Raw genomic sequence first — 14,530 nt, forward strand, 5'->3', positions numbered from 1 at the left:
GTGTTTTATTGGCCTGATTACTAAAAGAAATGAGCGGTTTCGTCAAAGAAAGGATTTTAAAATTCTGTTGGATGACTGCACTCATGTGTTTTTCCCATAGGGCGCTCGGTACTTGCGTATCAGCATAATTTCTGCACACCCTACCCTTGTCGCTCTCTCTCGAGAGCCGGTGGCTTCACCATAGCTCTCAGGAGCTGGAGCGCATCCACTGTTAAGCCGGCTGGGCAAACTTATGGGAATCCTCAAACTGAAGCAAGGTTTCGGCAAGGAGATGCTTTGGCGTTTGTGTATTCAGGTTGCTTTGTTCACCGCTCAAACAATGGAGGAGCCCAGTCCACTGTTCTACACTGACAATAATGCTGCTCAATTCCGATGAGCTTGTGCAAATTATAGCCTCAGTTTCCTGTTCTTAGCTGAAAGGAGTGGCACCTGGTGTGGTCTTCTGCTGCTGTAGCCCATCTGCCTCAAAGTTCGACGTACTGTGCTTTCAGAGATGCTCTTCTGCCTACCTTGGTTGTAATGGGTGGCGATTTGAGTCACTGTTGCCTTTCTATCAGCTCGAACCAGTCTGCCCATTCTCCTCTGACCTCTGGCATCAACAAGGCATTTCCGCCCACAGAACTGACGCTCACTGGATGTTTTTTCTTTTTTTCGGACCATTCTCTCTAAATCCTAGAGATGGTTGTGCGTGAAAATCCCAGTAGATCAGCAGTTTCTGAAATACTCAGACCAGCCCTTCTGGCACCAACAACCATGCCATGTTCAAAGGCACTCAAATCACCTTTCTTCCCCATACTGATGCTCGGTTTGAACTGCAGGAGATTGTCTTGACCATGTCTACATGCCTAAATGCACTGAGTTGCCGCCATGTGATTGGCTGATTAGAAATTAAGTGTTAACGAGCAGTTGGACAGGTGTATCTAATAAATTGGCCGGTGAGTGTATATACACACATACAGACCAAAAGTTTGGACACAGCTCCTCATTCAAAGAGTTTGGTATTTTCTTAACTAAAAATTGTAGATTCACATTGAAGGCATCAAAACTATGAATTGACACGTGTGGAACTATATACTTCACAATAGATTGTGAAACAACTGAAAATATGTCTTATATTCTAGGTTCTTTATAGTAGCCACCTCTTGCTTTGATTACTGCTTTGCACACTCTTGGCATTCTCTTGATGAGCTTCAAGAGGTAGTCAGAAGGAAAAGTTTTACATAACACATGCTCTGTCTTATAAATGGGGTAGGGACCATCAGTTGTGTTGTGCAGAAGTCAGGTGGATACACAGCTGATAGTACTACTAAATAGACTGTTAGAATTTGTATTATGGCTAGAAAAAAAGCAGCGAGTCCAAATTTGACATCTTTGGTGCCATCTCTATACGCCTGGTTCCCACCATGAAGCATGGAGGAGGAGATGTGATGGTGCTTTCCTGGTGACTTTGGGGATTTATTCAAAATTGAAGGTATACTGAACCAGCATAGTTACCACTGCATCTTGCTGCAGCATGCTATTATATCCGCTTTACGCTTAGTTGGACCATCATTTATTTTTCAACAGGTCAATGACCCCAAACACACTCCAGGCTGTGTAAGGGTTATTTGATAAAGGAGGGTTGCTACGCCAGATGACCTGGCCTCCACAGTCACCTGAACCCAATTGAGATGGTTTGGGTTGAGCTGGACCGAAAAGTGTAGGCAAAAGGGCCATCAAGTGTTTAGCATCTCTGGGAACTACATCTCTGTTGGAAAACCATTTCAGGTGACTACCTCTAGGAATTCTCTTGATGAGCTTCAAGAGTATGCAAAGCAGTAATCAAAGTAAAAGGTAGCCACTTTGAAGAACTTGGACTATAAGACATTTTTTCAGTTCTATTGTGAAGTCCATAATGGTGAGCACCTTCTGTGGTTTCTGGTGCTGCTGGATACTTTTTGAAATATACACATCTCAAAAAGTATCCAGCAGCACCAGCAACCGCAGCGGGTGCACGCCATTATGGACTTGATCAATCCATATACAGTTCCCTGCACCCTTGAACTTTTCAAACTTATGCCACATTTCAGGCTTTAAACATAAAGATTTGAAATTGTAATTTTTTGGTGAAGAATCAACAACAAGTGAGACACCAATTTTGAACTTTTGTATAAAAATAATTAACTAAAAAGTGGGGCATGTAATATTATTCGGCCTCAAAGTGTAACCGTCATTCTGAACAAAAAAAAATAAAATACATAATTCTGCTCCATGTGTCCCTGGGAATTATTCCTCAAAGTGATTTTCCTCTCGGTCCTCATTTAGTACCTCTTTTGACCCATAGCAACCATGGTTTTCAGCTCTCAAAAAAACTACAATCAACATGATGGAGGGGCGAGGCCTGTCACCTCATCACAAGTGCCTGCTACTGACCAATGACACCAGAGCTATCTATCTAATATCTTTCTATCTCCTAGCCATCTATATCTATAAATCTATCTATCATCTATGTAACACTCTAGCACACCACATGAGGGCACAGCTTGGAGATTGTCTCCTGCCACTTCCTTGTGTGGGGAGATTGGGGGGGGGGGCTGCAGTCTGTCTGTGATGATTATTTGTGTATACACAAGTGTAGGGAAAGCTGAGGAGAGATAAGAGTTTGTGTTTTGTTACTATGTTAGTGAGGGCTTCTCCCTGCACATGACTGAGTGCTGGGGCAGTGAGACATGAGGTAATCAGCTGATTGGAGGGAGAGAGATGGGGGCGTGTCTCTCCCTCATAGTCTCTGCTTCTTTCTGATGACAGGGATGAGCTTGGCAACAGACATATGTGAGATTGCTGACATCTAGGGGAAGTCTGCAGAATACAAGAGGAAGGAGCAAGGTTCGGGTAACTAATCCAATTGCAAAAGTGCTTAAAATTACCTGCCCTACAACATATCAAAAGTTTTTTGAAATGACGGTTGCACTTTAGGTTAATACTTTGTAGCGCCACCGTTTGCTGTGATTACAGCTGCATATTGCTTGGGGTATCAGGTCTTACACATCTAGAGACTGAAATTCTTGACCATTCTTCCTTGGAAAACAGCTGGAGCTCAGTGAGGTTGGATGGAGAGCGATTGTGAGCAGCAGTTTTCGGCTCTTTCCACAGATTCTCGATTAGATTCAGGTCTGGACTGTGTCTTGGCGGTTCTAACACCTGGATACGTTTATTTGTGAACCTTTCATTGTAGATTTTTGCTTTGTGTGGGATCATTGTCTTGGAAGATAAGTCCCAGTCTCAGGCCTTTTGCAGACTCCAACAGGTTTTCTTCCAGAATGGTCCTGTATTTGGCTCCATCAATCTTCATATCAATTTTAACCATCTTCCCCTTCCCTGCTGAAGTAAATCCCAAACTGAGCCGGTGCCACCACAGTGTGTTGCTTTTACACCAAACATATCATTAGATTTTGGTTTCATCTGACCAAAACGCCTTCTTCCACATGTTTGTCTCCCAGTTGGCTTGCGGCAAACTTTTTAAACAAGTCTTTTTATGGATATCTTTGACAAAAAGTCTTTTTTTTTTTTTTTTTCTTGCCACTCTTGTGCAGTGTATGACTGATTGTTGTCCTGTGGACAGACTCTCCCACCTCATCTGTAGGTCTCTGCAGTTCATCCATAAGGATCATGGGCCTCTTGGCTGCATCTCTGATCAGTCTTCTCCTTGTTTGAGATGAAAGTTTAGAGGGAAGGCCGGGTCTTGGTAGATTTGCAGTGGTCTGATACTCCTTCAATATCAATGTGACGCTTGCACAGGGCTCCTTGGGAGGTTTAAAGTTTGTATTCTTTTTGTATCCAAATCCGGCTTTAAACTTCTCCACATCAGTATCTCGGACCTGCCTGGTGTGTCCCTGGGTCTTCATGATGCAGAGCCCTGAGACTGTGTGTGTGTATATTACTGTATAAGCTGAGGCTTCTAATGTTAACACAAAAAGTATAAGCCTAGGGTGGGAAATGCATTGGTCACAGCTTCCACACATAACATAGCTAACCAGCCAATGCCCCCTAGTATACAGCCAGCCAACCCAGGTATCAGAGGGTGTTTCCAGCAACGGTGGAACGGTGAGCATAGCAACCAGTATACACAATCACTAAAGCGCCTCCCTGACAAAGTGTCATGAAGTGCTTCTGGGCTGCTCGATACCCACATCTAGCGCGCATACGCTACAGCTCCCAAGAGCCAGGTGGTGTCACAGGGCTCTCAGGAGCGAGAAAGGTAGGGTGGGTAGCGCTGCTTCCTGCATGCTATAGGCGTGCATAATAATGCTGATATCCGTGTGCTCTATGTGATGAACACAGGAATGGCGAAGAGTCAATTTTAAAATCAATTTTTCGGCAAAACCTCTAATTCATTTGACTAATCAAGCCCTGCTCCTGCATCCACTTAACACGTATGTTTGGGTTAGAATGGGCGTTTTAAAGTGGTAGACTTCCTGTAAGGAGTAGTAAGTGATGTATAGTCTTGAAGTGCTTACTTATGTAACCTGCATGCCTCTCCCCCCTATTGTGACTTGGCACCTGAATTCCCCCCACTACGGTCCTAATCAATACATCAGTTAAAAATTTTAGGTATGTTATGCAGTGCGAGTGAGACTAGTATATAACTGCATGTATAAGGTTTGTAGCTATTTCTAAGGGCACTGTATAGGTAGTTTCTTGGTTCTCATCTTTTAAACCCTGTACAAGGATCTTGACTTCACTGTAAGAAAACAGAAGTGACCGTTGAAATGGGTTTTTCCCTTACGTCCCCATGACGGCCCCACCAGGAGGATGACCCCTTGACCTCTGTGGGGACAGGAAGCAGAGAAGTTAAGTCCCCACCCCGGCATCCATACTCCAGTGTCTTACTGTCCCTACACAGGGCAGGGAGCAGCGATGGAACTCTCCTCAAATGCTTCCTCCAGGTGGGGCAGTGGGGGGAGTGCGGATATGCAGGCACGGGTCTGACCCTTACCCTGCCAGTCCCGGACCTCGCCTCTACTCATCGCGCGTTCTCCCTGGCTCCGATGGGGACTGTTGTGCCGGCTCTACCCCCGACTCTGCGTAGATCCAGGGTACCCGGAAGTCGGAGCACACATGGTGGCTCTGGTCACGCGCTCCGATGCATCCTGAAGAACTTCCGGTCGCACTGGAAGTGACGTTTTGGGTCACTGAAAGGCCGGAGCGCACGTGGTAACCTTGGTCACGTGCTCCGGCGCGCGCATTAGATGTCTTCCGGTCACACCGGAAGTGACGTATTGGGGCTTGGCAGCGCCAAAATTTAAAAGGTTGGTCGCAGGTAGTCACTCTGACTCTGAGGTCTAGATCGCCTACTGCTACGCCGATAAGGTACTGTACACTATGCTCATGTGTTAATGTACTTAATACTGCAGTATATTGTTCTGCTGTATGTGAATAAGCCCCTCTTACCTATAAATTATAGGTGCCATGGAAGTATCTATCTTTCCTAGCGAGATCCTTGCCATGGAGTCTTCTGTATCAGATCCCCTGTCTACAGGTCCTGTGAGTGTCTTATAGATTTAAAGGGGTAGGGGCTCTATTTCAAGTAGATGTTATATCCCCTATAAAACTAAGCTATCGCTTCTCTCTTAGCAGGGGCCCAAAGAGAAAGTGAGGAGTAAAAGATCCCTCAAAAGATGGGAAGGGATCAGCCTATCGTAAATGCAACATGTGCAATACAAGGCTTAATTCTAACTATAAAAAAAAAAGTATGCCAGGACTGTTTGGATAACCTTCTAAGAGAAGAGAGAACAGGATTCCTGGAGGAGATATGTTCCTTCATTAAAGGGAAAGTCCAGACTTCTGTAGCCTCCTCCATAGCCTTGCTTAGCCTTCCTGGCCCCCCACCTAAAAGGGCCCTAATATGCGCCTCAGAACCTGAGGATAATTCTTCCGTTAAAGACTCTTTAGATATGGAGCCGTCCACTTCTCTATCTGCTTCAAAGATGGAATCCAGATATCTGTTTTCCTCTGAAGATCTAGACCAATTGCTTAAGGTGACTCCGTCAGGTTTTCGTCAAAAGAAGGTGCTTTGTCTATTGCAACCAGAAGAGCTCTATGGCTAAGACAATGGAGTGGCAATTTTAGGTCGAAATCCAAACTTTGCAGCATTCCATTTGAAGGGGAATTTGTGTTTGGTCCCGAACTTGATTCTATATTGGAGAAAGCGGCGGACAAAAAGAAAGGGTTTCCTGAGGCTAAGAAAACAGCCCTTTCAGGACTTTAGAGATCGGAAAAATTCATACAGAGGCAAAGGCAAACAAGGGCGCTGGAGCCATCTGAAAGGAGGTAGAGGCTTCCTCCTTGGCTCCAGTAATTCGACCTCCTTTGGGAAGCAATGACGCCAGAGTGGGAGGAAAGTTACGGGGGTTCCTTGCACATTGGACCAAGATCACATCCAACCCTTGGATTCTAGACAAAGCAAGGTTACAAGCTAGAATTAACATCTCTTCCTCCCCACAAGTTTATCCTTACCAAGCTGGCCTCTCAAAAGTCGACTGCTCTAATTTTTCAGGAAGTCCAGAAACTTATTCATATGGGCGTAATTACACCAGTACCAAAAGGAAGGTGGAAGTGCGGACACTTCTCCCCCTTATTTCTCATTCAAAAGCCAAATGGATCCCACAGGATGATTTACAACCTCAGAGGCTTGAACCAGCATCTCTTCTACAGGAAGTTCAAGATGGAGTCAATAAAATCTGCAGTGACATTGATCCATCCGGGAGCCTACATGTGCACGATAGACTTGAAGGATACGTATTACCACGTCCCTATTTACCTTCCGTCTCAGAAGTTTTTGAGGTTCACAATAGTCTCCCACAAGGAGAAAATCTATGCTTCCAATACAGGTCTCTACCTTTCGGGATTGCTTCAGCTCCGAGAGGATTTTCCAAAATAATCATAGAGGTAGTAGCCTTCTTGAGAACGCATCAAGTCCTGGTCATCCCATACTTGGACGACCTGCTCATAATAGCGGAAAATCGAGAAGAGCTTATTCTACACAGGAGCTTTACAATCCAGACGCTACAAGATCTAGGATGGATCATAAGCTGGGAGAAGTCTGCTTTGCATCCAAATACTCAGATCTTTTTCCTGGGAACCCTCCTGGACTCTGTGAACCAGAAATCCTATCTTCCCAGAGAGAAGTCAGAACGCCTGGTATGTCAAGTCAATATTTTTCTTCATCGCCAGAGATGCTCCATAAGAGATGCTATGAAGCTTCTGGGGCAGTTAACACCCTGCATCCAGTGTCCAGTGGGCACAGAACCATACGAGAGTCCTGCAGGGCTGGATACTGCAATCATGGGACAAAGATCACCTACATCTGGACAATTACATCAGCGTTACTCCTGCAGTCAAACAATCCTTAGTGGTGGACCATTCCCGCACATCTACAGAAGGGGGTTCCATGGCATCCCTGGCCCCTATTTATAGTCCAAACAGATGCGAATCAAAAGGGCTGGGGTGCGAACATAGCAGGGTCCTTCTTCCAGGGAAACTGGCCTCCTCCTATCCAAAGGATGTCTTTGAACTATCGAGAACTGAGAGCAGTCCAAGAAACCTTGAAGACAGCCAGTCATCTGTTGGTAGGTCAGCACGTCAAAGTTCTATCGGACAATTCCACGATGGCTTACCTTCAACATCAAGGGGGTACAAGATCTCCAGACCTTATAGACCTCTCAAGCGAAATATTCTCTTGGGCAGAAATTAACATCAAGACTTTCTGAGCACGAAAAAACTAGACCACAACGAATGGTGTCTGAGCCAGCAAGTATTCCATCATCTAACCCAGATGTGGGGCATGCCTGTAGTGGATCTGTTTGCCACCAGGGGAAATACAAAAGCGGATCTTTTCTACTCTCTGTTATTCAGAGACCGCCTCGAAGTTGGATGCATTCAGCCACAAGTGGGATGCTTCTCTGGCATATGCTTTTTTTCCTCCTCCTGTAATAGCAAGAATTCTTCGGAAAATTCAGAGACCGGTCCAAGGTCATCCTGATCGTTCCTTTCTGGCCCAAAAAGAGCTGGTTTCTGCTCCTGAAGAAGATGGCTCTAGCAGAACCTCTTATGCTACCTATTCAGAAAGATCTTCTCTACCAAGGGCCACTATTTCATCCGAATCCGCAGGATCTCAAGCTCTCAGCCTGGATCCTGAAAGGAGCTTCCTGAGGGCAAAAGGCCTTTCTGACAAGGTAATCTCTACTCTACAATCTAGTAGAAAACCAGTTACCTCAGCTATATACCTGAAAATTTGGAAGAAGTTTCTTTCTTTCTGTGGTCCAGCAGTCCCCAACCAGTCTTCTCCTAATTTCTTACAGATCTTAAATTTCCTGCAAGCCGGGTTCGACATGGGCCTTAAAACAAGTACCCTTAAAGTCCAGATTGCAGCACTAAGTGTGTTCTTTGATTCATCCCTGGCTGACCATAGATGGATAAAAAGGTTTGTAAGAGCGACTGTCCGAATCAGGCCCTCAGTGAAACCTTCAGTGGCTCCCTGGGACTTATCCTTAGTGCTAAATTTTCTTACTGGACCTCAGTTTGAACCGATTGAATCTGTAAGCCTTAGAAATCTAACGTTGAAAACAACCTTCCTAACTGCAATTACTAGTGCGAGAAGGATTGGGGAGATTCAGGCACTGTCTGGCGGAAAGACTAACATTCTTCTCCAATTTCCAGGGAAGAACAAAGGCCTCAAAAGCGTCCTTATCCAGATGGATTAAAACTATCAGAGAGGCGTATGAGTCTCTAAATAAGGCTGCGCCGGAAACCGTAAAAGCCCATTCCATGAGAGCGATGGCTACCTCCTGGGCTGAAAGAGGAGCCACGATTGAACAAATATGTAAAGCAGCTACCTGGTCTTCTTCACTTACCTTTGCTAGACATTACAGACTGGACATTCCGAATAACATGGACCTTTCCTTTGGGAGAAAGATACTACAGGCTGTAGTCCCTCCCTAAAAATAATTCATCTGGTATATCTCCAGGTGGGGCCGTCATGGGGGACGTAAGGGAAAAAGTGAATTAGTCTTACCGGTAGTTCCATTTCCTTTAGTCCACCGTGACGGCTCATATATTCCGCCCCCCCCCCTCCCCCCCCCCAGGTTATGTGATTTGATTTATTTAAAATCTTGCTTGATTTAATTGTGTATAATAACAGGCAATAAATCGGGTTGCATCCAAGCAGGTGGGGCCGTCATGGTGGACTAAAGGAAATGGAATTGCCGGTAAGACTAATTTACTTTTTTTCAGAGGCAATGGGAACAGTCAGTGTGTGGTGTGTGGTGTTTTTTTTTTTTTGCAAAGTTCCTTTAGCTAACCTATTGCAATGGCAGATTGGTAATACAAGATCAGTACACCCACCCCAGTGACCCTTTGACCCTTTTGTGACCAAAATTTTGTGCGATTTATATAAGGTTTTGTGAAATGTGTTTAGATTTTATTTGTACAATGCATTACGTACATTAACTCATCCACTTGTGTTTTATTAGGGAAAGAAGGGTATAAAACGAAAAGCAGATACTACCACTCCTGCTGTGTCTCTCATTTCAACTTCCTGTGAATCCTCTACTTCTGTAACTGGACCAAGACAACCCCAAATACCATCCAGTTTGGAAAAACCACTGGCTGACACTTCAGCGCGAGATCTTCCCGACTCTCAGCATCAAATTCAAACACTTAATACTCCTAAACCAGTATCTGAACAGCTGAAACACTGCCACAATATCCTCACTGAGATGATGTCCAAAAGACATGCCGGCTATGCCTGGCCTTTCTACAAGCCCTCTGACTCTGCCTGCCTCAACCTGCCAGGCTTCAGTGACATTATAAACTGTCCCATGGATATGGGAACCATCAGAGTAAGTACACGTAGGATTTCCACTCGGTGTAGATATTGCTATAATGCTCTTTCAGACAGAGCTACAACATGGTTCACAGCAACTCTCCGACCAGGTTCTCAAAACTGTAGGGTAAAAAAAAAACCCTCAATTAAATAAAGGAACGTAATCTGTTTTTAACTGGGAATTGATGTGTATAGGTAAAGTACACTGCTCTGTTCATGTTTAACCCCTTCCCGACATTTGACGTAATAGTACTGCATGGCGGGAGGTGCGTTCCCGCAAAATGCAGTATTATTACGTCAAGCCGACACCTGCCTCTAACACCCGTGATCGGAGATTTCTCCGATCGCGGGTGTTAACCCCTAACACGCCGCGGTCACGCTGACCGCGGCGTGTCAGAGGCATTTAAATGTAATCTGAAGGGAATCTGACCCCCCCGCGGTGCTTACCGGGGGGGTCCGCTGCTCCGATCGCAGCCCCGGGACTGCGAGATCTTCATCCGGAAGCCGGGTCCTGCCTTCTGGCAGGACCCGGCTGTAAGACACTGGGCATGCGCAGCATGCTCAGTGTCTTACATTACACAGTGCAATACATCTGTATTGCACTTTGTAACCTGTAAAATAGCTTGAACAAGTGATCAGAAGAAGTTAAAACAATAAATAAAGGTTTTTTTAAATAAAAATAAATAATAAAAGAAAGTGAAAGTCCCCCCAAACACCACATTTCACTTTACACAAGTAATAAAGTATAAAATACACTAAATCACAAAAAAACCCCACTTATTTGGTATCGCCGCGTCCGTAACAATCTGTACAATAAATCCTAATCATAATTGGACCCTCTAGGTGAACGTGGTAAAAAAAAAACCCAAAAACTTGCCAAAAATTAAAAGTTTTTATCAAATTGCTTTACAAAAAATGTTCTAAAAAGTGATCCGAAAAAGTTACAAGCGCCAAAATGATACCACTGAAAAGAACAACTTGTCACGCAAAAAATAAGCTTACAACCAGCTCCGTCAACCAAAAAATACTATAGTTATGCCGCTATAAAGATGGCAATACTAAAACAAATGCAATTTTTTCTATTCTAGTTTTCCTTCAATAAAATTGGACAAATATAAATAAAACTATATAAATGAGGTATCACCGTAATCGTAGTGATCCGTAGAATAAAGATAATATATTATTGTTATGCTACAGCGAACACCCCCCCCCCCCCCCCAAAAAAAAAAAATGCTAAAAATCCAAAACAAGAATTGATGATTTTATTTTCCTCCACACAAAAAAAGTTAATAAAATTGCTTCGATAAGCTAAACACCCTCTAAAATAAAGTTTTTTTACAGTGCATCGCGTCTCGCAAAAAATAAGCCCTTATTTGTCTAAATTGCTTAAAAAATAAAGATTGTATCGCCTATTCCCAACGCGCGTTGTAATAGAACGGTGCGGCGGGTAGTGACATGCCAACACGGTTCAGACACAGTGATCGGGGCAAGATGGCAGCTGATCCTAACAGCCATCCATCCTGCCCCATGGACCAGAAGGGTTACGTCCCCCCCCACACACCCCCAGTTTATTATCGCTGCTGTTGGCTCATCGATTCAGACGAGCCAATAGCAGCGAATTTACTTATGACGTCAGTAATACCAGTCACTATGTCTGTAGACACGGTGATCGGGGCAGAGTGGCGGCTGTTCCTGACAGCCACCAATTGTGCCTTGTGGTTCAGAGGGGTTTTGTTGCCCCCCTCTGTCCATGTTTGCCACTATTGGCTGGTCGATTTGGTCCAGCTAAAAGCAGCAATATTCGTCACAATGGGCATCGCTAGGGTGAATAAGAGCAACACTTGGCGATAATTTCCCTACGAAAAACGAAGATATGGTACAAAAGCGCTGGCCGTGCACATTGTTCAGATTATGCTGTACAACTCTTACGAGCTGTTCCAATGTGCAGGTCCTGCTGTATCATTTCTCCGTTTTCAAGAGGAAGATATTAGGAAACTAATATTGGGACAAGAAGGACGCGGCCCCAGTACCTCTGGTTTAGATGTTCCTGTATTTTGTCAGGGCAGCATTTTCACGGTGAATTCTGCTGCTTCTAAAGGTAGGACTCAATAAAGAGTCTGTTCCAAAAGAAGAGTTAGGATGGACACTATATACTAAGGATGGACACTACATACTACTAAGAGACCTGCGACAACTCCAGAGTGACAAAAGTTTAGTTGGTCCCCTGGTCTATTCTACCTCCTTATACGCAACATATTCACAATTCACGCCCAACCTGTTGTGAATTCAGTAAAATGAATAATTTAACAACTGGTAGGTCATGTTGCTCCCTATACCCCTCCATTATTTCATAAGGGGCGCCACATAACGGGCACTGAACGTTCCAGAAATAATTGCAATTTCCATCTTGGACTCCATCGCACATCGTATTTGGAAACCACCTGTATGTTCAAATACTCATTTCACCACGTGTATTACACTACACCACATATTACACCTTGCTAAATTCCCCAAGGGGTGTACATTCAACAATTAGGGTCACTTTTCGGGTTTTCCTCCGCTTTGGTACCACTACAGCTCTCCAAATGTATCCTGACACATGTGAAGGATTTCTTGCAAATTTGGCCTCTAAAAGACAAACACCCCTCTTTTCCTCTACTGTGCGCCCATAAAGCATTTTATATGCACATGTGGGGTACTTCTACACTCAGGAGAAATAGTTTTACACCTTTTTCGGGATTATTTAATATATTATCCCTTGTAGCTTACAAAAATTAGGAGTAAAGTGACATTTATAGGAAAATTTTCACCTTTTTAATGTTTAGGGCCTAATTGGATCATTCACCTGTAGGGTCAAATACATATATTACACATTGCAAAATTCTCTAAGGGGTGTGTGTTCAAAAATTAGGGTCACTTTTCGGATTCTTATCCGTTTTATACCACTAGGGCTCTCCAAATGCATGTCAAACATTTCTGTCAAATTTGGCTTCTAAAAGGCAAACCTCCCCCTTTCCTTTTACTGTGCGCCCATACAACATATACACATGTGGGGTACTTCTACACTCGAGAGAAATAGGTTTACACATTTTGGGGGTTTATTACATTTTTTTTATCCCTTGTGGCTATAAAAAATTAGGGGTACAATGACCTTTATAAGAAAATGTTCACCTTTGTCCTATTTAAGTCCTAATTAAATCAAACACCTATATGAACCAATACTCATATTAAACCTTACTAAATTCTCTAAGGGGTGTGCTTTCCAAAATGGTGACACTTGTTGGGGTTCCCCTCTGTTTTGGTACCACTACGGCTCTCTAAATGCATCCTGACACATGTAAAGGATGTTTGTCAAATTTGGCTTCTAAAAGGCCAACGCCCCTCTTTCCCTTCTGAGCTTCACTGCGTACCCATACAACATTTTATTTGCATGTGTGGGGCAATTTTATACTCGGGAGAAATGCTAGTACACATTTTTTGGGGTTGTTTCATCTTTAACCCCTTAACGCTGAAGCCACTTTTCACCTTCCTGACACGGCCCATTTTTTCAAATCTGCCCTGTGTGACTATAAATGGTTATAACTTTGAAACGCTTTAACATAGCCAAGTGATTTTAAAATTGTTTTCTCGTGACACTTTGTACTTCATGTTAGTTGAAAAATTTTGGTGTTATGTTTTGCATTTATTTATGAGGAAATCAGATATTTGGTGAAAATTTGGAAAAATTCTCGATTTTCAAACTTCAAAATGTTCTACTTTTTCCACACATAGTCATAACAGCAAAAAAAACGTAATAACTAACATTAACTGAATGTCTACTTTATGTGGACATGGTTTTTTAAGCATACTCTTATTTTTGTAGGATGTTATGGGCCTTTGAACGTTAGGTGCGATTTTTCACATTTTCATAAAAACGCAAAATCCTGCTATTGAGGGACCTGCTCAGGTTTCAAATCACTTTGAGAGACCTAAATAAAAGTAAAACCCCTTAAATTACCCCATTATAGAAACTATACCCCTCAACATACTTAAAACAACTTTTATGAAGTTTATTAACCCTTTAATTGTTTTACAGGGGTTAAAGCAAAATCGGATAAAATTTTGAAAGTACATTTTTTTTTGGCTAAATTAATGTGTTTTTCAAACAATGTACAAATTCTCAGTGGATAAAATACCAAAACGTTCCACAAAATTTGATACCCAACCTCTCCCGTGTATAACAATACCCCATATGTGGTGGTAACCTGCTGTATGGGCACACGCCAGGGCATCGAAGGGAAGCTGCGCCATTCAGAGCAGATTATGCATTGTCACTTTTTATTGGCTATACAATCTTTATTTTTTTGGCAATTTGGACATTTAAGGGCTTATTTTTTGCGACATGAGATGCACTTTACAAATACTTCATTTTAGTGGGTCATTAGCTTATTGATGAGATTTTATTAACTCTTGAATGTATGGGTGAAAAGAAAATTGTCAATTTTGGTTTCCTTTCTTTTTGTTTTTTTTGGGGGTCGTACACCGTACACTAAAAATACTATATTATCTTTATTCTACAGATTACTACGATTACGGTGATACCTCATTTATATAGTTTTTTCATTTATTTTTACAATTTTACTGGAAAAAAAGGAATATAGAGGAAATCTCATTTGTTTTTGCATCGCC

At 43.0% G+C, this 14,530-nt stretch overlaps 1 protein-coding gene across 1 annotated transcript in view; it reads left to right on the plus strand.

Moving 5' to 3' along the window:
- The window catches only part of BRDT (bromodomain testis associated), an 87,756-nt gene that overhangs the window by 16,864 nt on the left and 56,362 nt on the right, over positions 1-14,530 (plus strand). Inside the window, exon 6 of the mRNA XM_072128427.1 lies at positions 9,510-9,878. Coding sequence (XP_071984528.1) covers positions 9,510-9,878 — 369 coding nt within the window. The remainder of the gene's footprint in view (positions 1-9,509; positions 9,879-14,530) is intronic.

This window comes from Engystomops pustulosus, chromosome 10, assembly GCF_040894005.1.
Source record: "Engystomops pustulosus chromosome 10, aEngPut4.maternal, whole genome shotgun sequence".
Lineage (NCBI taxonomy): Eukaryota > Metazoa > Chordata > Amphibia > Anura > Leptodactylidae > Engystomops > Engystomops pustulosus.